Below are 27484 nucleotides of genomic sequence, written 5' to 3'. Positions count from 1 at the left end.
CCCCACCTCCAAATACCATTACACTGGAAATTAAGTTTCAGTAGATTAATTTTGGGGAGAGATACAAATACTCAGTCTATGACACAGTTTAATATATTGTACAATTGTATAATTGCTTGTATAGCGATACAAGCAATAATGCAATTTAATATAAATGCTGTTTATGCTTGAACTGCTGATGAAAAACATTTACTGAGCAAATTAATTTGGTGAACCCGGTTAACTCAGGGTAGTGCTCCCAGTCTAGGCCATACCATGGCACACACAGAAAACCAAGTATGTAATAACCAGCCAGTGACTCATCTCAAGGGCTGAAGGTCTTGATTTCTAGGTCCACTCATCACCCACATGCTGTGCCATTTGGAAAATGCTGTTTTAAGGGTAGTATTCAACCCACTAAAGAGACCAACCTGTTTGGCTAGATAGACCTATTTGAATGGTTTCCAGGGACTAAAGAGAGCCAAGGTCAAGAAAGGGGAAAATGGTGGTAAAGATCCAACTGACAATTCTTCTTATCAGCCCTCCCCCAATCTGCTCTCTGCCTATCTTTCCAGTCTCGGTTCCCCACTCCTGCCCCAAACCTTACATAATGCTACACGTGCTTGCTTCTACTCTTCCCTCTCCCTACCCATCCGAATTTGTTAGGTCCCAGGCCACAGCCAGGAAGTGTTTACCAGGCTCCCCCCCCCCCCCACCGCTGCCTCCACCCCAGCAGTATCCCCTCTCCTGTGTTCCTGGGTTTTTGGTCCACAGCACTGCATTTTACTTCTTTAAATTTTGAAGTAATCTCAGAGACTGAGTCCAACCTTCAATTTTTAGTTGAAACGCATGGAGCCCAGAGAGGCAGAGGGATGGTGCTGTCCACGGTCTGGGGGCAGCCTAGGGATGGGTGTGTCCTGTCTCCTGTTCTTTCCATTACCCGGTTTAATTTCTCTTTTGCTAATCCTGACACTTGATAATTTATTCATGGGTGAGAACCTACTCATTGGAGAGCCTATATGATCTGTAGCAACTGCCAGATGGTCCTTAATAAAACATCAATAAAGCAAAAGCAGATGGCATTTACTAAAATGTATAAATAATAAGTATTATACAAACATGCCTGAGAGTCATCAAAAACAATTTTTTTGGGGACTCCCTAATAATAGATAATTATCAGACAAGACATAAAAGAGGAAAAATCAGCCTCTATATTGTGATCTGAAAGAATGTTTCAGGTTCTTGTAGATATTATGGATAATAAAGATTTTAAACTTAGTTTTATCCCAGAATTCTTAGCCCTACATTGACTATTATATGGCAATTTTAGAAGCAATGACAAAAGCTTTAAAATAAACAAAAGGGAGGTCCTACAACTTCTTCCCTTAAAACTTCAGCCAAAGCCAGGTGACCCAGTTTGCCCACTTCCTAGAAAAAGAGATTTCTAGAAAACATAAAAAATTCTACATTTTACTATCAGGGCAATCAAAATCACTAGGCTGGCCTGCAGGGTTGTCTTAGGAGTCAGTATTCCAGAGAACTTTTAGGTACAGAAGTAATAAGCTGTTTTGATTATTAATTTACCTGAAGGCGAACTTTCAGTATTTTGTTTAAATGTTTGACTTCTTCCCCAAGTTCACTTATTAGGCAGCAGTCAAAAATTAGGGCTTAGACTCAGACCTGAGGTTAAATCCTAATATCAACTGTGCCAGACTTACAGGCTGCCTCTCTAGGATTCAGTTTTTTTCATCGATAAAATAGGGATAATCATACTCTATGGAGTTGTACAAAGACTTACTGAAATAATGTACGTAAAAGACCATGCTGGACACAAAGTAAGCCTTCAAAGGATGTAGCAATTATGCATATCTAATCTGGTGCCCACCATTCTAACTAAGCTAAAAGTAGCCAAGTTGTGAAATAACTAGTGGTTTCCTTTTCCTAACCCTTCCATGTATCTTTAAACTTCTTGCTCAAACCCTGCTATTCAGAAAGACTCCGTTATCAATATTTATGTCTTATGTGATTGTTGCAGAGTGAATTCCCTTGGGGATATTTGCATTGAGGCCTATTTCTAATTCTAGAATTTGAGGCTAATCATTGTTGGAGGGAATGTTTGGCACTACCCTTGCACAGGCAAGGGTTCTGGTGTGGAGGGAGATAGAAGAAATACAGGAGCTTGCGAGCATGCTTGTTTGAATTCTCTGGATCCTTTTCTGCAAGGTTCTGGTCCAAAATACATTTCCACATGACTTCACCTCCCAAATCAGAATAAGTGGGTTCTTTTAAAAGCTTTTTTCAGCAAGTCAATGCTCTAATAGTTGTGAGCTTCTGAAGCCTCTTGATTGGCTGTCCAAACTGACAGTGGGATATGCTTATTTGGTTGGGTTTTAGTGTGTGTATTACAGTTCTCCCGAGAAACCAGACCAATAGGATACAGTTGACCCTTGAACAGCTCGGGGGTGGCAGGGGAGGGCTAGGGATACTCACCCCTCGCACAAATATCTGCAAATAACTCTTGACTCCCCAAAAACTAGTAGCCTACTATTGACTGGAAGCCTCACCAATAATATAAACCATTGGTTAATGCACATTTTATATATGTGTTATGTACTGTATTCTTATAAGAAAGTAAGCTACAGGAAATGTTATTAAGAAAATCATAAGAAAGAGAAAATATATTTATAGTACCATATGTATATTTATTGAAAAAAATCTGTGTATCAGTGGACTCGCCCAGTTCAAACCCATGTTCAAGGGTCAACTGTATATCTACATAAATATACACAGATATATATTTGTATAGACATATAAAATTTGGGGGGGGGAATTTTTCTGTATAACTGTAGAACTACAGATGTATATAGTTTTGCCTTATTGGTTCTATTTTATTCTATATATAGACATCTGGATTATATCTATATATGAGGAGATTTATTTTAGGAATTGATTCACATGATTACTGAGGCTGAGGGTCCCACAATCTGCTGTCTATGAGCTAGAGAACCAGGGAAGCCAGTGGTGTAATTCAGTCAGAGTCTAATGGTTAAAGAATCAGGAAAGCCAGTGTCTGAGGGCTGAAGATGGATGTCCCAACTCAAACAGAGAGAGCAAATTCACCCTTCCTCCCACTTCGTGTTCTGTTCAGGGCCCGAAGGGATTAGTGGATGCCCACCTACACCGATGAAGGCATCGACTTTCTTCAATCCACAGATTCAAATTCTAATCTCTTCCAGAAATACCCTCACAGACACATCCAGAAATAATGTCTCTCTCTAGACATTCCTTAGCCCAGTCAAGTTGACACATAAAATTAACCATCAGTGTTGATGTTTTTTGTTTGTTAAAAATGTTTGTTTATTTTGAGAGAGTGTGAAGGGGGGAGGGGCAGAGAGAGAGAGAGAGACACGGAATCTGAAGCAAGCTCCAGGCTCTGAGCTGTCAGCGCAGAGCCTGACTCAGGGCTCCAACTCACGAACCGCAAGATGGTGACCTGAGCTGAAGTCGGATGCTCAACCGACTGAGCCACCCAGGTGCCCCTGATGTTTTCATTGTTTTTAATATGAGAATGTTAGTAGAGGAAGATAGATTTACTTTCAGAAAGTGGGCCCTACTTGAGCTATGAAGTACCCATGTAGCTGTGTCCTACTGGCCATCTAATTCCTCAGAGAAAACTAGCCTTGCAGGAAGGTGACAGGTACAGTTCTTCTGGGGGAAAAGTGAAGCTTGAAGATTTCAAAGTAGACTGTTAGAAAAAAAAACCTGTAGAAACTTTGTTTCAACAGTTTCAAACAAAGTAAAAATCTTTCATGGTGTCAAAGGTGCACAGATTTGGCAGGGGCTGAACTTCTGAAGCTATTTTCTCTTCTATTGTTCAGACTAACAAATTTATTGTACTCAGTCAAGATTGAGTCAGATGCCAAGATAATTTTTTTCTTGCCAAATTGCTTTTTCCATTGTAATTAGCCTTTTTAAGAACCTTACCAAACAAAAAAGTGTGTATACAATTCCCATTCTCCCCCTTCAATTAAAACTCTGCAAAGAAGTTTTATCAGTAATAACTGTTGAAGATGAAAATCCCCCCTCACCCACTTTATCATCAGTTTCTCCCTGTTTTCTTAGATATCCTTTAAACCAGATGTAGATTAAGAAAGGTTTGACTTTTTTCATAGTATGTGTTGTATAATCTGAAAATAAATTATCTAAACTAAAACTGATTTATTAGCTGTCTGGGTTGGCCTTACTAGGGTTCTTTCTAGGAACTGGGAACATGGCCAACACCGGTTTGTCCTCTAAAAGCACTTAGAAGCAGAGTCTGCTCCTGCTCTTGGAAACCAACTGCCTTCTTTTTTTTTTTTTTTTTTTTCTGGGCACAAAAACTACGTTTACCAGCCTTCCCTGTGGTTAGAGGGACCTATGACCAATTTCTGGCCAAAAGAACGTATGCAAAAGTGCCAGGCCCATGAAATACCTCCCATGAGAGAGTCTCCAGGTTCCTTCCTTCTCTGCCTGCTGGAGATGTCCGTGCCCAGGCAATGTGGGGACCATTGGGCTGAAAATGGCAGCACCTTCCTGAAGGAACAGAGACTACCCTCCTCTGTCACCACCTCCCAGACTCTGAAACTGTCTTTAATTGTTCATTGACAAAAAAATAAATAAATAAATAAAAACAAACAAACAAACAAAAAAAAAAACCCAAAAAACAAAACTAAGCTACTATCATTTTGAGCCATTATCAATTGGGGGGTTGTTTGTTCAGCTTATCCTACTTGACTTTACTTGATCCTTTCTCCCTCCACCATGTTAGATGTTCTCGCCAAGCCCTCCATGGTACCTGATTGTTGAACTTCTCATCTTTTATCCTTATTGCTTATCTGTCTGCCTTCCCAGATATATTCCCAAGCTCTAATAGGGCATGAACTACATTTCCCTCTTACCATTATATCCCCAGTATCTAATATAGGGCTTGGCATATAGTACATCCTTAACAAATATTTGTTACAGTAACAAAATGTTGGATGCATGGACTTTGCCTTTCTCTGTCCTGGGTATAGCTGACTTAGATGCTGGACAATCTTTAGGAACAATGATAATGGGGTGAGAAAAGCTTGTACAGCTGAATTGCACCATTCTTGAATGTTTCTATAAACCTGACACTTGGTGGATGACTCCTGGTCTTCACTGCAAATCTCTAATGTTGATAAGGATATATGAAAAATAGACAACAATATAGGAGTGTTTACTAACTTTGTTTATTTAATGCCATTCTCTTTCTTTTTAAAAAATATTTTTGGGGGGTGCCTGGGTGGCTCAGTCGGTTAAGCGTCCAACTTCAGCTCAAGTCATGATCTCACAGTTCATGGGTTCGAGCCTCATATTGGGCTCTGTGCTGACAGCTCAGAGCCTGCAGCTCAGAGCCTGGAGCCTGTTTTGGATTCTGTGACCCCCTCTCTCTCTCTGCCTCTCCCCTGCTCATGCTCTGTCTCTCTCAAAAAATAAACTTAGAAAAAAATTTTTTAAATGAAAAAAAGATTTTTTTACATTTATTTATTTTTGAGAGACAGAGAGAGAGCACGAGTGGGAGAGGGACAGAGAGAGAATGAGACACAGAATCTGAAGCAGGCTCCAGGCTCTGAGCTGTCAGCACAGAGCCTGACGCAGGGCTTCAACTCACAAACCATGAGATCATGACCTGTGCTGAATTCGGACACCCAAACAACTGAGCCACCCTGGAGCCCCAATGCCATTCTCTTTCATAAATACAAGTGTGATATATTGAAGGTGTCTGGAAATTCTTCGCTGTTTCTCCCATTGAAAGGTAAGGTATAATTGCCCTCTCTATGAATCTGGTCTTGCTTCAACAGTAGAATGTTGTGGAAGTTGCATTCCAGGTCTTCAGAGGCTAAGTCATAAAACATAGCTTCTGTCTTGTTTCTTGCAACACTCACTTTTGGAGCCCCAAGCCTCCATATAAGAAGTCTAATTTCCCAGAGACCACCATGATAAAGAGGCCACATGTAGGGAGATATGCTTGATAATCCCAGCTGAGTGCTGCCTTCCAGCCATCTTTGCCAAGGCATTAGACATGTGGGTAAAACCATCCTGGACCCTCCAGAGTAGGTCATTCACTAGTTAAATTCTTCTGCATGATCCTAGTCACTGCCACATGGACTGAAGAATCATTCAGCTGAGCTCTACCCAACATTCTGACCTGCAAAATCCTGAGATGTGATAAAATGGTGGTTGTTTTAAGTCATTAAGTTTTATGGTAGTTTGTCATACAGTAAATTATAATTTGAACAAGTTATTTCATTTATTTGTCCAATAATATTTGCATTGAGACTTCAAATTTTGATAATTTTGATTGTTTACTTGCTGGCCACCAAGTAAGTTTCACTTTTCTCCTGTCTGTATCTATACCTTGCAATTGAACAAGAGATGGTTGAGACCCTAAAAGAAACAGGCTGTTAATTCTGGGACATATTCAACCTTCCATAAAGCTTTTTATTTTAAAGCAGTAATTGGTAATATGCATTTGCATTACAGTTTCCAGTGAAAACACTTTTGGGATTCAGGGAGAAAATTGGTTTAAAAATACATGTCAATGTATGCCAAGTTTTTTTGTTAATTTATGTTAGTAACTATGCTTTCCTCTGGGAAGCAGTCAATATGGTAAAAGACAAAATTATACATAGGTGAAAAATTTTAGACTCAATTTAAAAGTGGCGTTAACTAGAAAGTAATCAATAAAGAAAAGGAAACTAACTTTTATGGATGGATTCCTATGTGCTGAGTGCTTTTTACAGATTTTCTCTTTTAATCTCATGACAATACTGTAAATAATTTTTTAAACAGGAAGTTGAAAATTTGCCTAAGGTCACTCAGTTGGTAAGTAGTAGGCTAGGTTTCACCCAGATCTGTCTGATCCAAAGCCTGTGTGTGTTCTTTCTCTTCCATAGTGGCTATTGATCTAAGAGAGTCCAGGTTTTTCCAAAAGTGGCTCCTAAAGAACTAGAAATAGTTATGGCAGCCATGCAGACCTAGCTCATTAATATGTTTGTTTATTTATTTATTTATTTATTTTAATGTAATTTATTGACAAAATGGTTTCCATACAACAGCCAGTGCTCATCCCAACAGGTGCCCTCCTCAATGCCCATCACCCACTTTCCCCTCTCCCCCACTCCCCATCAATCCTCAGTTTGTACTCAGTATCCAAGAGTCTCTTATGGTTTGCTTCCCTCCCTCTCTGTAACTTTTTTTTCCTTCCCCTTCCCCTCCCTCATGGTCTTCTTTCAAATTTCTCAAGATCACATGTGGTTTTTATATACAATGGAATACTACTTGGCAATGAGAAACAATGAAATCTGGCCATTTGTAGGAACGTGGATGGAACTGGAAGGTATTGCGCTAAGTGAAATAAGTCAGTCAGAGGAAGACAGATACCATATGTTTTCATTAATATGTTCATGTATACAATACACCCCATTAATGAGTTTTATCAATGTAAAAGTATGTCAAATCAACATATTGTATACCTTAAATAGACACAATGTTATATGTCAGGTATATCTGAATTACAAAAAGAAACTCAGATGGTATTAAATGATCTGGACGTAAATCTTGGCTCTGTTTCTTCTCAGCTAGGTGAGCTTCCTGGCTAGTGCCTCAGTGATCTCATTTGTAACTTGAACTCCCAACCAATTGCTGTGAGGATTAGATGAGTCAGTCAATGCATGCAATGAACTAAGAACCAAGCTTTGTGATAGTAACTAGAGAGCTCCATATAAATGTTTTTTAAATTTTTTTTAATGTTCATTTCTGAGAGAGAGACACACAGAGAGAGAGAGAGAGAGAGAGAGAGAGAGAGAGAGTGCAAGGAGGGGAGGGGCAGGGAGAAAGAGAAGGAGACACAGAATCCGAAGCAAGTCGCAGGCTCTGAGCTGTCAGCACAGAGCCCGACACGGGACTCGAACTCAAAAACCATGAGATCATGGCCTGAGCAGAAGTCAGCTGCTTAACTGACTGAGCCACCCAGGTGCCCCTAGAGAGCATCATGTAAATGTTAGCAGCTAATATTATTACAGGCCTCAGGCATTATAACTGAAAGGCAATGAACAGGAGTGAAATAATTTGAAGCCCCTAAGAAACTGATGCAACAGAAAGCTCATGCACTCTCAGTTATAAGTGGTAACCTATCTAGAAGGGGCTGGCGCTCTGTGGGGACTTCATGAACATGCTGTTTATAAGGATATTCTTAAGGTGAAGGGCCTAGGTGTGATAACAAGCCAGAGTCACCACCATATAATGTTATGAACACAGAGAAGCAATAACATGGATGACAAGTCTGTCAGCAGGGCCCCCACAGTGATTCTTTTTTTCTTCCCATACCTATTAGTTTGGCAAGACAGGATCATCTGTCTGAACCATTTCTATTCACTCATTCATTCAACCATCATTAATGGGGCACCTACCTTGTGCCAGGCACCGCACGGATGGGTAGGACCCCATAGTCTAGTTGGAAAAACAAACAAAAGGATGTGTTAATTAATTTAACAAGTACTGACTATCTACTATGCATCAGGTGTGTGCTAGGTACAGGGTATAGGGAACAAAACAGACAAAAGTCTGTAGCCTCAGAGAACTGACATTCTAAGGAAGAGAAAGATAGTACATGAAATAAGTAGGATGTATATTGCCTATCAGATGGTGATCAGTGCAAAGGAGAAAGATAAAGCAGATGGGGCGCCTAGGTGGCTCAGTTGGTGAAGCCTCTGACTTCAGCTCAGGCCCTGTCCCGCTCTGTGGTGACAGCTCAGAGCTTGGAGCCTGTGTCTCCCTCTCTCTCTGCCGTTCCCCCACTTGTTCTCTCGCTCTCTCTCTCATAAATAAATAAACTTAAAAAGATTAAAAAAAAATAAAGTGGGGCGCCTGGGTGGCTCAATCGGTTAAGCATCCGACTTCAGCTCAGGTCACGATCTCGCAGTCCGTGAGTTCGAGCCCCGCGTTGGGCTCTGGGCTGATGGCTCAGAGCCTGGAGCCTGCTTCCGATTCTGTGTCTCCCTCTCTCTCTGCCCCTCCCCCGTTCATGCTCTGTCTCTCTCTGTCTCAAAAAAATAAATAAACGTTAAAAAAATAAAAAAAATAAAAAATAAAGCAGAGATAAATAAAAAATAAAGAGAAAGAGACACAGAATCCAAAGCAAGTCGCAGGCTCTGAGCTGTCAGCACAGAGCCCAACATGAGACTCGAACTCACAAACCATGAGATCATGGCCTGTGCAGAAGTCAGGGCTTAACTGACTGAGCCACCCAGGCGCCCCTAGAGAGCATCATGTAAATGTTAGCAGCTAGCAAGGAACTAGGGAGTGTCCCTCTAAACTGATAAACTGCCCGTACTTTTGATTTGAAGAGTCAGGAGGGCTTTGCTGAAATAAGTACAAGGAGGTGGGGTAACTGCAGTCTAGGGATATGCTTAGAACATATGGGGGCCCAAGGGAAAACCCTGCCTCTTTCCCAGGCCTGTGGAAGGCAGTAACAAAAAACTCAACATTCCCGAATGCAAGTTCTCTGAGTACAGAAATTTTGTTCTCATTCATTGTTCTCAGCCTGGCAGAGTACTGCTCAGAAAAGATGATCTGTAAATACTGACTGAAGGGATATAATGTTTAGGTCAGACAGTCCGCAAACAATTTTTGAGCACCAACTATGTTCAGCTTCCCTTGGTCACTGAGCACCTAGGGAGGGATGCTGGGCTTCGCCCTCAAGGAGACTTGAACCTAGTTGCATGAATTCCTAGTAACGTCAGGACCCAGCGTGGGCACGGTCACACCACAAAAAGCAGGACACTCCCAGGCGCGGACACCAGGGGCTCCCCACAGGGTACAGCAGCCTCAGATTTGCCGAGTGGAACGGTGAAGCCGCGGTGCCAGTCCGCACCCCACTGTTGGTGGCGAGGCCCGGCAGGCTTCAAACCCCTCCGGACCGAGGGCGGGCGATGAGGCCTCGGGGAGGAAAGCCGAGCACACTGCTCTGGTGCGCCCCAGGCCTCGGATCGCTAAGACCTGGCGGGGACTCCGGCCAAAGACGAGCCCCGGGGCGTCAGCGACCTGCCGGAGCGTAGTCACCCAAAGAGAGGGAACCGGCCGGCTCTGGGCCTTCGGGCCGGTCTCGGGACGCCGCCCGCCGTCCTCGCCCCGCCTCGGTTGCACCCGCCCTGCCCCGCCCCGGCCCGGCCCGGCCCGGCCTCCGTCGGCCCAGTTCCCCGGTTCCGTCTGGCTGGCTGGCCGCGGCGCAGGAGAAGCTGCGGAGCAAAGGTCCCAGCGGCCCGCCCCCTCCCGCCGAGCCCCCGCCCCCAGCCCGCCCCGCTTGGCTAATTCGCCCGGGCAGGCTCGGGGCGCTGCGTGAGCGGCTGCGGGGATCGGGCGAAGCCGGCAGGTGAGTGCGGCGGCGCGGGCTCCGCTCCGGCTCTCGCCCCGGCGGGCGTTCGGCCCCGGGGAGCCGGGTCCGCGGCTCCTGTCTATCGGGGACACTCCTCCCCGCTGTTGCTCCATTCCTGAGGGAGACCAGTCGGTCGGCTGCCCAGCGACTGGCCATCGGGACGCACTGCGTTCCACTCTCCCCCATTCCCGGGCCTCTCTCCCCCACTTCCCCGCTGCCTCTTTCTTCCCGGGCTGTTGCGAGGACTGGTACCTTGTGTCCCCTCGTCCCCACCCCGTTCACCATCTCTCTCCACTCCTTCATCCTTTGTCCTCCCGTTTCCCCCTGGATGTGCAAAGGCTTTCCCAGCTTGCGGGGAGTGTGTGCGGGAAAGGAAGGCCGGAGCACACGAGTTGGGTGTTTGGGCTTGAACGATTCCCTATCTGCCTGAAATTGGGCCCCAAGCTTGGAGAGAAGGCCAAGCCCCCCTGAATGTCCTAGGCGGGGGATGGGATGACCTCATTCACAGCTGCCCGCGTGGCTTCCCTAGGCCTCGAGGTGCGGACCCCCTGGGCGCCCACTTCACATCTGCACCTGAGAGGCAACGAGGAGGGGGGGCTCCTACAAAGGCGTTTGTTGTAAAGTGTTTTGAAACACCACTCATCGAGGGGCGGCTCTGTTCTACAGGATGGGGAGAGGGATGGAGGTCTTGGGGTCGCAGCCCTCAAGAGGCGGACAGAGAATTGGAGTGGAACGAAAGAGGTGCTGTGAGGTCAGAGAAGCAGCTGAATACATGTAGTGTAAATTGATCATTGTCACAATCAACCACCAATGAGCTCTTCCTATTAAGGAAAACATCTGTGAGAAGTGGAGCCCAGGCAATTAGAGACTCGATCTGAGAAATATGGCCCAGGCTCCCAGCTGCTGTCCCATAGATCGCCTGCTTTAAGAGGAAGTTTGGCATTTTCCAGCAGTGGTTTTCTTTTTGTTCTCTTTGAACCCTCAAGGGGACCAGAGAGTTCTTCTCTGTTAAGCCCTGTCTCTTCTGTTACCCACTCCACTTCCCGAAAGCCTTTTCTGTCTCACCCTCACTCCTTTTTCAAACTCACGCCTGTCCTGTGACCATCATTTGTGTGTTTTTTCTTTCACATACTGCTTTTTATTTTAGAAAGAAGCGATAGAGTACCTTGTCTTTAATTTGTCTTTTTATAAAATGAGCTCAGGTCCTGGGCTGTGAGCTGGGAGGATATAAAAAGATGACACCTCTGTTTTAATAGACTAAATTTTACTTTGTTATTTAGAAAACTAAAAATAATTCAAAATGTGCTGAAGTTGTTAACTATGAGACATGTATAGCAATGTCTCGTTTCCCTGGATAGTGAGGAAATAGCGTGTCCCATAACTGTGATTTTCACTTCCACTGTAACTGTAGTCTACCCTTTTGAGCACACTTTATTTTATAAAATGAATCTTATTCATATTTTAGAAAATTAATCCTATCAAAGAAAAGAGCTGACTGAGGAAATCAGCAAAGCACAGTGGTCAATGGCTCAGGCTTGGGAGGCAGTTGGACCACCATTGGAATCTTGGCTTTGCACTGATTCCCTGTGTGACATTCAGTGTCCCACAGATCTCCAGGAATACACTTAGATTTGAAAGAGTTGGGTTTGTTGCTTGTTGCAGCGAGGGCGTCCTCACAGCTCAGGGAACCCTGGGGCGTCTCAGTAAGTGGGTGTTAGAAAGGAGTTCTAGCGTTCAGGCTTGTAGGTGGTTTGGGGGAGAGTTTAAGGAAACAGGACTGAGCTCTGGATTGGATGCTGTCAGGAAGAGGGAGAATTCTATGGAGTATCTTCACAGATCTTGTCTAAAATGAAAGAAGGCTGCAGTGAGGCTAAAGCTGTGGTTGGCCAAGAAGCAGCTGTCATTTGTTAGCCACGACTGGTGGTGGTGGTGGTGGCTGTTTGGTCATTTTTGTGGTTTGGACAGTATTCGAATTTTGAGGTCACACAAGATTACGAGGGGTCTTGTTTTTGTTCTAATTTATCATGACGTCACCCAGAGTGGTCTTGCCTGATGTTGCTGTGCTGAGGCACTGTTCGTGCTCAACAGGAGCATGCCGGGCCTGCACCTGGCCACCCCAGGGCTGGCTGATAGGACCAGGCCAGCTCCCCGGTGCCAGGGCTACTTTTTTTCTTTGTTTTCTTCCCTCTTTCGTGATATGGACAAGTTGCTTAACATCTTCGAACTTGAGTTTCCATCTCTGCACAATGCCTATTCGGTGTTGTTTTGAAGATTCAATGAGGAAATGCATAGCGAGAATTTAGCCCAGTGCTGGCACAGCACAGGTGCTCTACAGCTCCTCTCTTTTATCTAGTGTATTTTGATGTTGAGGTTTCTTCCTCAGAACTACTCAGAACTTCCTCAAAACTAATCAGCCAGAGCTGCTCCAGAGAAGCATCCTGAACTGAGCATGAAGAAGAACTGGGTCCTTTCCAACTCAAAGATTTGATCATTCTGTCACTTGGAACCATTATGAATGGATGCTAATTATGCGTGTTCTATTCTCAGGCCATCATGACCTTGGTGCCTATTTTTCCTTTGCTCCCAGGAGCCAGTGGCCCCAGTTGGCTGGGTGCTTTTCTGACTTGGTATTGTCTTGCTTTCATAGTCTCTTCCTTCAAAATCTGTTGTCCAGGAGTCTGATTCAAACTTCCGTATCCTTACCACATTTGCTTTTGCTTTCTGAGTTCCAATTGCTTTGAGCTGGGTGAGTAAGGACCTTTTGCTAATGGAATTTCTTTTTTTTTTTTTTAAGTTTTTATTGAAATTCCAGTTAACGTACAGCGTAATATTAGTTTCAGGTGTACAATTTAGCAATTCAACACTTCTATGCAATACCCCATACTCCTCACAAGTGCATTCCTTAGTCCCTATCACCTATTTAACCCATCCCCCCACCCAGCTAATGGAATTCCTTTTTTCTTTTAAATGTTTATTTATTTTGAGAGAGAGAGAGAGAGACACAGACACTCCCAAGCAGGCTCCTGGCTGCCAGTTCAGAGCCTAACGTGGGGCTCAAACTCACGAACCATGATATCATGACCTGAGCTGAAATCAAGAGTCAGATGCTTCACTGATTGAGCCACCCAGGTGTCCCATAGCTAATGGAATTCTTAAGGCCTTTTGTGAGAGCCAGGATCTGGAGTACAGCTGTGAAATGCAATGGGTTTTTAGGCCTTGAGCCATTAAGCTAGATCTCTCATGAGGCCATTTTTGTCTCCTTTGAGATTGGAGCACACTGGAAATTTGAATCTGAATTCTGACTAATGGTTGAATTGAGACTCTATTGTGCTTGTCTGTCAGGCAATGTGGGTTCTAGATCTTTCAGTTGGCTTCCAGGCATAGTATTTAATGTTTCCTGGCTAGACCGTTACTTTAGATATTTGAGAATGGTATGGCAGCTTATTGTTTCCACTACAACATGATAAACTCGACTGTATTAAATTTCTATCCTGTGTTTTAGCTGGCCTATTATATAAAAAACTCCTAGGAATAAAGAAAAAAAAAAATAGAAAATGGACCAAGGACACAAATGGTTAAGAAAAGGAAATACAAAAATCGTTTAAACAAAAGATGCTTGATTAAATTCATATTAAAATAACATATCCTAAGACTATACTGAGATATACTGTTTCTCACCTATGATACTGACAAAAATATAAAAGTTTGAGAACTACTGCTGAGACTTTGATACCTTACTGGTGAGACTGCAAAATGGTACAGCCCCTAAAATTATGGATGTATTTACCCATATGTCTAGCAATCCCTCTTGTAGGAATCTTCCTTTGGATTCTCCTACCCATGTATGAAGAACACATGTCCAAGAGTATTTAGTGTGGTATTCTTATGCTAAAAAACGTAGACGTAACCTACGTGATCAGCCCTACAAGACAAACAGTGGTACAGCCACATGATGGAGTATTCAGCTGCAGAGATGAAGGTACTAACATGGGAAGGTTTCCAGCACATCTTGTTACATGATAAAAAAAATAAGATGTCTGCAGACCAGTGTGCAGACTTCTTTGAACTTTTATTTGTATAAAGAAATACTGTGGTAACATACCTGCAGGGAAGAGCTTTGAAAGGATAGATGGAATCTGGGGACAAATGAGATTTCACAGTGTATTTTTTTTTTTTTTACACAATTTAGATATTTGAGCCATGTAATATATTATGCATTTAAACATAATAAAAAGAAACCTCTAGCTTTCATTTCGCAAGGAGAATATATGGATTTTCTTGATCGAATTAGCCTGATTCTAATAAAAACCTATAAAGCAATAGCCACCTGCATTAGCTTTTCCTAAAGCACACTACTCTGTCAAGAAGGAAAATTAACTGTGTTTGATGGTGGATGGAAACAAAATAATTTAGGAGTTCTTTTTCTTTAGCCTCTAATTCCTCTGGGGAGGATTAGTGTCATTACAACAGCTTTGTTATCCACAACAGATGGATTTTATTATGTTATTTATATGTTTTCCTTTCTTTTTTTTTTTTTGTTCATTTATTTATTTTGAGAGTGAGCGAGTTGGGGAGGGGCAGAGAGGGAGAGAATCTGAGACAGGCTCTGGCCTGTCAGTGCAGAGTCTGATGCGGGGCTTGAACACATGAATCGTGAGGTCCTGACCTGAGCTGAAACCAAGAGTTGGACACGTAACTGACTGAGCCACCCAGGCGCCCCAAGTTGTGTTTTTTAATGGCAAGTCTGATTTGGCTTTTTCAGAAACCTGTTTGACCTGAAGGGAAGTTAATGAACTCCCTTTCATGTTATACCAGAAAAGAATAGAAATTATAAAACTAGAGATGCAGATACCAATGGTGTATATACTGAGGCAGATTCTGCTGTGGCTCTGCTCTTGGACAAGCAGGATGAATTCCCACAGATCATTGGGGAGACCTTATTTTGTTAAAGGTTCTTTCTGTACGTTCGGCAAAATAAATCTTACACGCTACCCTGGATCCACTTTCAGCAGGTATGTCCCCCACCAATCTGCTTCCTCTTGAATTTCCTTTCTTGGTACCTGGCATCTCTATCTCCTTGGCCAACCCACACCTGACATACCTGGAGACCATCCTTTGGAGTCCCTTTCCATACCACCCTCACATCCAACCAGAGTTCAGGGGAAACCACCAAATCAGCATCTTTTCTATCCTTACACCGATGACATAGTTCAGTGTAACCATTCGACGTCCATCTCTAATCTTGTTCCCTCCCAGCTGGTTTCCTGTTTTGCTTCCAGAAGATCTTGCTAACGGTCCACTCTTGATTGCATTGCTCCCTGTACAACCCCTCTGATGGCTCCTGCTGCTCTGGCCCCCAGCAAGGGAGGCACGGCTTGCATGGCCTGGACCAAGGCTTCCTCATCCCTGTCCTTTGCCCTTCTCTGCTCTAAAACCGTGCACTCCAATGAGAGAACCAATCCCAGAGCTTGAAAGGTAATTCTGTATCTGTCAAGCAAGTGGTGATGGGTATACTTACACAAAATGATGTCTCGTGGACCATGATAAGCTTGTCAGTCACAAATCTTGCCATGCACGATCTTCCCCACCCCTTCCACCACCTCCTGCAAATGCCAGGCTTTTATAATTGCTGATCCTCTGCCTGTTTCTACTTAGTCCACTAAATGCAGTTGGATCCTGCATACTTCAGGAGGACTTCTCTGACCATATGCTTCTCTCCAGTTGGATTTAGAACGCTTTTCTTGGTTCATTTCTTATGACAATGTCAATATCTAGCATAAACCCTAGCTGTTTATGTTTCTATCTGGCCACCAAACCAGTAGCTCATCAAGGAAAGAGATTACTTTATATATTTATTGAAGTATAGTTGACACCCACTGTTATATTAGTTTCAGATGTATATGATTTGACAACTCTAACTTATGCACACAATTGTAGCTACTGCCTGTCACCATACAAGGCTTTTGCAATACCATTGACTATATTCCTTTTGCTGTACCTTTCATCCCTGTGACTTATTCTATAGCTGGAAGCCTGTAGCTTCCACTCCCCTTCATCCATCTCCCTACCCCACCCCTCTGGCAACCATCAGTTTGTTCTCTGTGTTATGGGTCTGTTTCCTCTTTTGTTTGTTTATTTGATTCCACATATAAGTGAAATCCTCTGGTTATTTGCCTTTGTCTGATTTACTGAACCTAATACCCTTTAGGTCCCTCCATGTTGTTGCAAATGGCAAGATCTCATTCTTTTTTATGGCTGAGTATTATTCCATCACACACACACACCCCACATCTTATTTATTCACTTGTCTGTCAGTGGACACTTGGGTTGCTTCCATATCTTGGCTGTTGTAAATGCTGCAGTAAACATAGGGTGCATATATCTTTTCAAATTAGCATTTTTGTTTTGAGTAAATTCCAGTAGTGGGATTACTGGATCATATGGTGTTTCTATTTTTAATATTTTGAGGGAGCTGCATATTGTTTTCCACAGCAGCTGCACCAATTTACATTCCCACCAAGAGTGCATGAGGGTTCCTTTTTCTCCACATCCTCACTATCACTTATTACTTCTTGTCTTTTTGATTCTAGCCATTCTGAGTGGTGTGAAGTGATATCTTATTATAGTTTTGATTTACATTTTCCTAGTAATTAGTGCTGTTGAGCATCTTTTCATGTGTCTGTTGGCCATCTGTGTAGAGATAGATTACTTTTTGTATCAGTATCCTAAGTGCTTAACGCAAGTACCTGTGTGTAGTAGGCACTTAAGGACAATTAGTGAATGATTCAGGAAATGTTTCAATAAGTGAATAAGTGCTCAGCACAAGCAAGCAATTTAATATAGTGAGAGATGAATTACAGATGAGAGTCTGAGCATAGGGACTTTTCTTTCCTTGCTGTTCACTGTTTGTCAAAAAGTAACTTTTTATGTGTTAGAACACTTTCCTTAAATGTTTATTCTTACTGTTAATACACAAGAACATAGGGAGCCACACAATAATCAGAGAAAGGCACTTGAGAGAAGGGTGAGTGATAAGTAAGGCAAACATTTTCTGATGTCCTAGAGGAGGTTCATGTTAAAGCAAGCAGGTTCAACTAGTTAATGTCTAAGGCTAATCCCAGCTCTCAAACTCTGTGATTTTCTATCTGTGTGACTGCCAGACACAAGGGTACAAATACAAATAAACCACATTTCTTATCCATTGGATAATTTAATCTTTGAGCATGGATAATTTAAAAAAAAAACACCTTATTTCACTTGTGCTTTTTTTGAGTAATAATTACGTGTGTGTATTTATGTGTATGCACATATATATATTCGTGTGTGTATGTGTGTGTATATAGTCTATACGTATATAACTAGGTGCAATTTATATATTGTGAGTTGTTAATAACGTTTGCCCATATTTCTATTACAGTGTTTTAAAAACAATTTGTAAAAGATTTTTTACAACTATTTTTTATAAATATTCTAGTTTTTTTTATAAATATTGTAAGTATTTTCTCAGTTTTCTGTTTGTCTTCCTAAAGGCCTTTCTCATCCTACAATTGAACAAATATTTGTATTTTTAACTAGTACTTCTATAGTTTCATTTTTCCTCAGAAACCCTCAAATCCATTGAGAATTTTCTCTTGTGTATGGCATGAGCTGGGAATCTGGCTATATATTTTTTTTTCAGATGATAAGCCCATTCTTCTGACACCATTTATGGAATAGTCTATACTTCTTCTACTGAATACAGTATTTTATATCTTCCAGTGTGTTTCTTCTTTTTCCCTACAGCTGAAGAGTGACGAGGCCTTCATTTCTGAATTAAAAAGTAATAGTTCCTTTCCATTTGTGAATAGGGGAAATCACACAGTGTGGAGAAAAAGCACATGGACCCTTCAAAGAAGAGGTCCTACCTTTGTATCTTACAAATTAGGGTTGTCAGTATGTTGGTCAACAAATATTCCCATGTGTCTGCCTTCTAGATATATTTCCTGACCATTGTGGCTGGCTCAGCCCGTATGACTGCTTCTGATGAATTGTGAGTGAACGTGTTCTGTGTCAGTTTGAGGCCAGAGCAAGTAATTGCTGGTGTGAACTCTTTCCTGTTGGATGATGATTGACAGTATTCAAGAAGGTGGCTTCCCCTTTAGTCTGGACCCTTGAATGACTACAATGGCAAAAGTTTTCTGTCCTCCTGTGTTGGAAGTGTAGCGTGGCCCATAGATAAACCTTTCTTGTTATAAGCCACTAATATTTGGAACTTATTTTTTTCTGAAGCACAACCTAGCCTATCTTCACTTACACACCTGTTCTCTTTCAGTATTCAATTTAATTTTTTGTCATCGACTAAACTCACACTAGAGGGTTTTGTAGGGAGAAGATAGGAATGACACTAGGGAGAAATAAGGCAATTTTAGAAAAAAAAATAGGTGAGATAATAACTTCCTATTTAATTTGGGGGTAACTTTTTTTTTCCAGGTAATCTGGGGCTCTCATCATGTTTGCCAAAGCAACAAGGAATTTTCTTAAAGAAGTTGATTCTGGAGGTGACCTGATTCCAGTATCAACCTTGAATGACTCTGATAAATTAAAGCTTCTAGGTCTGGTGACCAAAAAAAAGAGGCTCTGGTGCTGGCAGAGACCCAAGTACCAGTTTTTATCTGTCACCCTTGGAGATGTGCTTACAGGAGACCAGTTTCGGAGTCCAGGTAGGTTCCTTTGGGTATATGCTACAGTTAGTCCCAGAAAGTTGATGATTCATCTTCTAGGTTACATGCTGTCTTGAGTGATTGTAAGGTGACATCTTATAATGAATTCTCTTGTTTCTTTGCATACTGTTCTTAGAGATATACCCTTTCTTTAAATGAACAAAATTCTACAGGGCAGACGTGAAAAGTTATAGCTTAAGTTTTAAAAAATAATATTGAAATTTGTAATGTAAAATTAAGACATGCCCACCGTAGGTGTTGTGGCCACTGAGCATAAATAGGTTGATTCAGATCCTACATATCTAACGGGAGGGTGTGAAAAGTTTTATTACTCACATAATGAAGCTTTCTGGTGAGACCAGGATAGGCTCTCAAGCTGGTCCAGAAATAGCTGGAGAAGAAGGGAGATAAAGTGGTAGAATTTCTGTGTAGCACTTTGTATAACCTAAGACTTCCATTTATCAGAAAATGACATTGTTCTGGCCTAAATCCAGTAGATACATTGAGTGTTTGCTATGTGCCAGGCTCTGCATTATGTGATTTAGGTACATCAACTTGTAACAGAATTCATCAGGAAGGCATTATCTCCAAATTAGATATGAGAAAACTGAGGTTCAGGGAGATGAATTTTAGCCAGTTCTTCTAGCTAGGAATATTAGAATAGTGATTACAATCTTGAGCTCTTAACGACTGTTCTATGCTGCTCCCCTAAGAATTTCCCAAAGTGTTTGTATTCCATAGGATACAAATAAAATAGGAAAAGCCTTTGAATTGAGGGCATTTTCACAGTCTTCTTATTTTTGGTGGTGGTGAGAGAGATGATTCTCTGTTTTGTAAATTGCAAAGATAATGATGGGTGATTAATTCTCATTAACCTTTGTTGAGGAATGGGTTTTCTTGACTGGAGTGAAAGAAATACAGGTGTTGGGGGCAGTGAGTGGATAGAAAGAAGCCTTTCAGACTTCAGGAAGATTGGAATGCCTTATGAAGTATAAGAGTATAAGTTATAAGGAGCCCAGGCGAGCCTTGGGGCAGAGAAATGAAAAAAGCCCAGTGTGAAGTTCTGAAGAGCCTCTAAGTGTAGCCATACCAAATGACGGTGACTGAGACTATTTTTATGGTGGTATTTGGTTGGATTAGAGATGAGAACACTAGAAATCTGGAGACATGAGGCTGGCAATTCAGAGATGAAATCATCAGATGTTTATCTTTAGTGTCCAGAAAAGAAGGGTAGAGCTTGAAGGCAATGGGATACCCATCTGGATGTGACCAGATGAGATAGTAATTCATGGAGGACTTGATGGAAGCTGGGACACTTGGTGGGTGGTGGCATCTTCCTAAGTCTGGGAAGCCGGAAAGTAAGGGTAGAGAATCTGGAGCTTGTATGTTCCAGGATGGTGTTAGAGTGAGGGAGGGCGGGCAGGCATGACAACTGACTTTATCAGGAATAGAGATAAGGTATGATAAGGAATTAAATGGCTGGGTAGAGGTCAGTATAAACAGGTAAGTGTGGGGAGGGGAATTTTTTTCATAGAGATGGTAATGAAGGCCCAGGGAATGTTCTCTAAGATGGGTGGGAAGGGAAGGGAAGATGCCCAGGGTCTACTTGGCTGACCTGCTAGATATCACATAAGGCAGACCACTCTGTCATGAGTGGAGGCTGCTGTTTTCACTCTGCTTAGGTATCAACCTCATAAAGTCCCTTTATAGTCTTTACCCTGGAAAAGTACACATTTAAAATATTCTATTTTATAATCTGTATAGTGTTTAAATGGATGCTTGCTTGAAATTTTATTTATTTTTAAGTAATGTCTACGCCCAACGTGGGGCTAAAACTCACAACCCTGAGATCAAGAGTCGCATGCTCTTTTGACTGAGCCAGCCAGGCACCCCTGGATGCTTGCTTCAACATTATTCGCTAAACCCTTGAGATATTTTTTGTGCATTTATCTATATACGTGTATATTGGAATAGAAATCCAAAAAAAAAAAAAAAAAAAAAAAAAAGCACCTGGTAGAAACCCTGGCCACCAGTTCACATCGTACTGGCTCCATTTTCTTTTTCACATACACAGCATGGCTGCCAGACTTCCAGTTTGAATGCAAACTTCATGTTTCTCATGGATTTCCACAGGACTGGAAAGGTAGGTGACCTAAGCAGAGAGATGGCCGTATTATCATCAGACTCCTTTGCATGTCTCATTCACTCCAGCGGTTGTGGAGTCGGACTTTGTGAAATATGAGGGCAAGTTTCAAAACCAGCTGAGTGGGTCCATCGAGACGGCACTAGGGAAGGTCAAGCTGAGTATTGGAGGCAAAGGCCTTGTGGAAAGGCAGTCTTCATTTGGAACCCTGAGGAAGCAGGAGGTGGATTTGCAGCAGCTCATGAGAGATTCCACTCACAGGTAATGAGAATTCTGTTTGGCATTTTGGATTTTGACATGTGTCCCATTTAAAGGTCATTCATTTGGACCTTTGTAAAAAGGGTGACCGATGGGAACTTCGCCCCAAAGCAAACATTATTGAATGCCTGTTGTGCTGAAACTTGACGAGAACTTATCTTTTACTCTGGAATTTCTTTATTTTTAGCGTGAGTGGTGAGACTTGGAAAGCACCATTTTTTTTTAAATAAGGTATAATTAATATATAACGTTGTATTGTTTCAGGTGTACAGCATAATGATTTGCTATTTGTGTATATTGCAAAATGATCACCACAGTAAGTCTAGGTAATACCTGTCACCGTGCATAGTTGTAAATACAATTTTTCCTGTGATGAGAAATTTTCAGATTTATTCTCTTAGCAACTTTCAAGCAGGCAATACAGAATTATTCACTATAGTCCTTGTACTGTAGGTTACATCCCCATGACTTATTTATTTCATAACTACAGGTTTGTACCTTTTGATCTTCTTTACCCACTTTACCTACCCCTCACCCTCTACCTCTGGTAATCTCTATATGTATGAGCTCATTTGTTGTGATTCCATATATAAGTGAGATCATGCTGTATTTGTCTTTGTCTGACTTAGTTCACTTAATGTAATGCCTTCAAGGTCCATCCGTGTTGTTGCAGATGGCAAGACTTCCTTCTTATATGTGGCTGAATAATATTCCATTGTATATGTATTAAGTTAGGTTCCTGACCGATTCCAACAGTGTCTGAGAATTCAACTCAATGCTGACACTGTCTACTTAAAGATAGTATCAGATTCATAGGTGAAAGATTCAGTCCTAAAAGACTGCCTTGAACCCTTACTCTGTATGAGATGCCAGCAGCAAGCCCAGGCTGTTAGTTACGCTTCTGACCACCTGGCTACAGACTGGAGGTTCCCGTGACCTCCTCCTTGGACTTTAGATGCCATTCACACGTCTAAGTTATTACCTGTACTTCTGGCCAACTGGCTAAAAACCAGATTCCTATGACTCCTTTCTTGAGTTCAATTAATTTGTTAGAGAAGCTAACAGAACTCGGTAACATTTTACATACTAGATCACTGGTTTATTATAAAAGGATATAACTTAGGAACATCCAGGTGGAAGGGATACATAGGGTTGGGTGGGGGAAAAGGGCGTGGAGCCTCCATGCTCTCTCCAGGTCACCACTCTTTCCAAATCTTCACGTGTTCACTAATCTGGAAACTCTCTGAATGCTGTCTGGGTTTTTAGAGAGGCTTTATTACATAGCCATGATTGATTAAATCATCATTGGCCAGTGATGACTGATTCAACCTTCAGCCCCTCTCCCCACCCTAGAGATTGGGTGGGGGTACTGAAAGTTAAAACCTTGTAATTACACTGTTGGCTCCCCCAGATAACCAGACCCCATCTTTAGGTTACCTAAGGGCTTTCCAAAAGCCACAGGAAATTCCAAGGGTTTTAGGAGCTCTATGCCAGAAACTGGATGAAAGACCAAGTTTAAAGACTATATATTTCTTACTATAAATCACAATATAACATATATGCCCTATTTTCTTATCTATTCATCCATATATGGACACTTAGATTGTTTCTATATCTTAGCTGTTGTAAATAATGCTGCAGTGAACATGGAGTGCAGATTGTTTAAATACATAAATACCCGCAAGTGAAATTTCTGGATCATATGGTAGTTCTATTTTAAATTTTTGAGGGACCTTCATACTGTTTTTCATAGTGGTGGCACCAGTTCATGACTCCACCAACAGAGCCAAGGTTCCCATTTCTCCACATCCCCTCCAACTCTTGTTATTTCTTGCCTTTTTGATATTAGCTATTCTAACAGGTGGGAGGTGATATATCATTGTGGTTTTGATTTGCAGTTCCTTGATGATTAGTGGTGATAAGCATCTTTTTGTGTGGTCATTGGCTATCTGTAGGTCTTCTTTGGAAAAATATCTATTCAGATCTGCCCATTTAAAAAATTGGATTTCTTTTTTGCTATTGAATTGTATGAGCTCTTTATTTTATATATTAACCCTGTATCAGGTATGTGATTTGCAAATATTTTTTCCCATTCAGTAGGTTGCTTTTTCATTTTGGTGATGGTTTCCTTTTCTGTGCAGAAGATTTTTAGTTTAGATGTAGTCCCACTTGTTTATTTTTATGTTTGTTGCTTTTGCTTTTGGTGTCATATTCAAAAAGTCATCGCCAAGACCAATGCCAGGGAACTTACCACCTATGTTTTCTTCTAGGACTTTTATGGTTTCAGGTGTAACATTCAAATCTTTAACCCATTTCAGTTAATTAAAAAAAACTTTTTTTAATCTTTATTTTTGGGGCGCCTGGGTGGCTCAGTCGGTTAAGCGTCCGACTTCAGCTCAGGTCATGATCTCGCGGTCCGGTCTGTGAGTTCGAGCCCCGCTTCGGGCTCTGGGCTGATGGCTCAGAGCCCGGAGCCTGCTTCCGATTCTGTGTCTCCCTCTCTCTCTGCCCCTCCCCCGTTCATGCTCTGTCTCTCTCTGTCTCAAAAATAAATAAAACGTTAAAAAAAATTAAAAAAAAATCTTTATTTTTGAGAGAGACAGTGAGACAGAGTGTGAGTGGGGGAGGGGCACAGACAGAGGGAGACACAGAATCTGAAGCAGGCTCCAGGCTCTGAGCTGTCAGCATAGAGCCTGATGCGGGGCTCGAACTCAAGAACCGTGAGATTGTGACCTGAACTGAAGTCGGACGCCCAACCAACTGTGCCACCCAGGCATCCCTTGAGTTAATTTTTGTGTATGGTGTAAGATAGTGGTCCAGATTTATTCTTTTGCATGTGACTGTCCAGTTTTCCCCACACCATTTATTGAAGAGACTGTTCTTTCTCCATTGTATATTCTTGGCTCCCTTGTAATTAATTAAATGACCACATATATATGCATAGGTTTATTTCTGGGCTCTCTATTCTGTTCCATTGATCTATATGTCTGTTCTTACACCAGTACCATACTGTTTTGAATACTGCAGTTTTGTAATATAGTTTGAAATGAGGCCATGTGATGCCTCCAGCTTTGTTCTTCTTTTTTTAAGATTGCTTTGGTGGGGCGCCTGGGTGGCTCAGTCGGTTGAGCGTCCGACTTCGGCTCAGGTCATGATCTCGCTGTCCGTGAGTTCGAGCCCTGCGTCGGGCTCTGTGCTGACAGCTCAGAGCCTGGAGCCTGCTTTGGATTCTGTGTCTCCCTCTCTCTCTGACCCTCCCCCATTGATGCTCTGTCTCTCTCTGTCTCAAAAATAAATAAACATTAAAAAAAATTAAAAAAAAAAAAGATTGCTTTGGCTACTCAGGGACTTTTCTGGTTCCATTTAAATTTTAGAATTGTTTTTTTTGTTTCTGTGATAAGTGCATTGGAATTTGATGGGAATTACATTAAATCTGTAGATTGTTTTGGGTAGTAGGGACATTTTAACAGTATCTTTCAATCTGTTAACACAGAATATCTTATTTATTTCTTTTTCAACTTATTTTATCAGTGTCTTACAGTTTTCAGTGTACAGAATATTCACCTTCTTAAATTTATTCTAAAGTGTTTTATTTTTATGCAATTATAAATGGAATTGTTTTCTTAATTTCTCTTTTTGAATGTTCATTATTAGTATATAGAAATGCAACAGATTTTTACGTATAGATTTTGTATCCTGGAACTTTACTGAATTATTAGTTCTAACAGTTTTTTGGTGGAGTTTTTAGGGCTGTCTCTGTAATGTCATGTCATATGCAAATAGTGGCAGTTTTACTTCTTCCTTTCCTGTTTGGATGCATTTTATTTCTTTTCCTTGCCTCATCACTCTGGTTTGGACTTCCCAGACTATGTTGAGTAAAGTGGTGAGAGTGGGCATCTTTGTCTTGTTCCTGCTCTTACAGGTAAAGCTTCCAGATTTTCACTGTTGAGTATGATGTTAGCTGTGAGCTTGTCATATATGGCCTTTTAATTGAGGTATGTTCCCTCTGTACCTACTTTGTTGAGAGGTGTTCTCATAAAGGGATGCTGAATTTTGTCGACAGTGCTTTTTTTTGCACCTATTGAGGTGATCATATTATTGTTACCTTACATTTGGTGAAGGTGGTGTATCACATTGATTGATTCATGCATATTGAACCATTCTTGTATCCCTGGTGTAAATCCCACTTGATTATGTATTATCCTTTAATGTGGTGTTTTATTTGGTTTGCTAATATTTTGTTGAAGATTTATGCATCTATGTCCATCATGGATATTGGCCTGTAATTTTTTTCTTTTTTTAAACTGAGGTATAATTGACATGCAACATTATGTTAGTTTCAAGTGTACAACATAAAGATTTGATATTTGTATACATTATGAAATGATCACCACAATAAGTCTTGTTAATATCTGTTACCCTAGTGGCATATAATTTTCTTTTCTGTGGTGTTGTTGTCTACGTTCTGTATCAGGGTAATTCTGGCATTATAAAATGAGTTTGGAAGAGTGTTCTTTTCTATTATTTGGAAGAATTTGAAAAGGATTGCTATTCTTTATTTTTTTAAATTTTTTTTTTTTTAAACGTTTTTTATTTATTTTTGGGACAGAGAGAGACAGAGCATGAACGGGGGAGGGGCAGAGAGAGAGGGAGACACAGAATCGGAAACAGGCTCCAGGCTCCGAGCCATCAGCCCAGAGCCTGACGCGGGGCTCGAACTCACGGACCGCGAGATCGTGACCTGGCTGAAGTCGGACGCTTAACCGACTGCGCCACCCAGGCACCCCAGGATTGCTATTCTTTAAATGTTTGGTAGAATTCACCCATGGAGTTATCTGGTCCTGGACTTGTGTTTGTTGGGAGATTTTGAATACTACTACAATCTCCTTATTAGTAATTGGTCTGTTTAGATTTTTACTTTTTTTCCTGGTTCAGTCTTGGGTAGGTTGTATGTTTCTAGGTATTCGTTTCTTTTAGGTTGTCCCGTTTGTTGGCATATAATTGTTCATTGTAGTCTTTTATGATCTTTTGTGTTTCTGTGGTACCAGTTGTAATACCTTCTCTTTGATTTCTGATTTTATTTGAATCCTTTTCTTGGTGAGTCTAGCTACAAGTTTGTCAATTTTGTCTATCTTTCCAGAGAACCAGCCCATAATTTCATCGATCTTTTCTGTTGTCTTATTGGTCCCTATTTCATTTATTTCTGCTCTGATTTTGTTATTTCCATTCTTCTCTTAAGTTTGGGCTTTGTTCTTTTTCTAGTTCCTTGAGGTGTAATGTTAAGTTGTTTATTTGGGATCTTGTTTCTTGAAGTGTAGGCATTTATTGATAATTACTTCCCTCTTAGAACTGCTTTTGTTGCATCCCATAAGTTTTGATGTGTTGTATTTCTGTTTTCATTTGTCTCAAGGTATTTTTTTTTGTCTTTTGATTCATTTTTGACCCATTGGTTGTTCCATAGCATGTCATTTAATGTCCACATAATGGTGAATTTTCCAGTTTTCTTCTGGTAATTGGTTTTATCATAATGGTCAAAACAGATTCTTGATAAATTTACTAAGACTTGTGTCCTAACCTCTGGTCTATCCTTGAGAATGTCCCAGATGCACTTGAGAGGAATGTGTATTCTGCCGCTTTTGGATAGAATGTTCTGTATGTATCTGTTAAGTTCTTCTGGTCTAATGTGTCCTCTAAAGCTGATGTTTCCTTACTGATAATTTGTCTGAGATGATCTATCCATTGGTGAATGTGGGTTGTTAAAGTCTCATACTGTAATTGTATTGCTGTCTATTTCTTTAGGTCTATTAATATTTGCTCTATGTGTTTAGGTGCTCCACTATGTTAGATGCATAAATATTTACAAATGTTATATCCTCTTGTTGGGTTGACTCCTTTAACATTAATAACAAAGAAGAGCATTATTTACAGTTTTTTGTTCTAGTTCCTTGAGGTATAAGTATAACTGGC

General features: G+C 41.3%; 1 protein-coding gene across 1 annotated transcript in view; it reads left to right on the top strand.

Moving 5' to 3' along the window:
* Nucleotides 1-10386: 10386 nt before the first annotated feature.
* The window catches only part of GSDME (gasdermin E), a 64531-nt gene continuing 47433 nt past the window's right edge, over nucleotides 10387-27484 (top strand). The window contains exons 1-3 of the mRNA XM_042968423.1: nucleotides 10387-10414; nucleotides 18887-19116; nucleotides 21328-21520. Of these exons, the coding sequence (XP_042824357.1) occupies nucleotides 18906-19116; nucleotides 21328-21520 (404 nt within the window). The 5' untranslated portion in view covers nucleotides 10387-10414; nucleotides 18887-18905. The remainder of the gene's footprint in view (nucleotides 10415-18886; nucleotides 19117-21327; nucleotides 21521-27484) is intronic.

Source organism: Panthera tigris, chromosome A2 (assembly GCF_018350195.1).
Source record: "Panthera tigris isolate Pti1 chromosome A2, P.tigris_Pti1_mat1.1, whole genome shotgun sequence".
In the NCBI taxonomy this organism is placed as follows: Eukaryota; Metazoa; Chordata; class Mammalia; order Carnivora; family Felidae; genus Panthera; species Panthera tigris.
The sequence above is the reverse complement of the archived record's forward strand: the minus strand, read 5'-3'. Positions and strand labels throughout refer to the sequence as shown.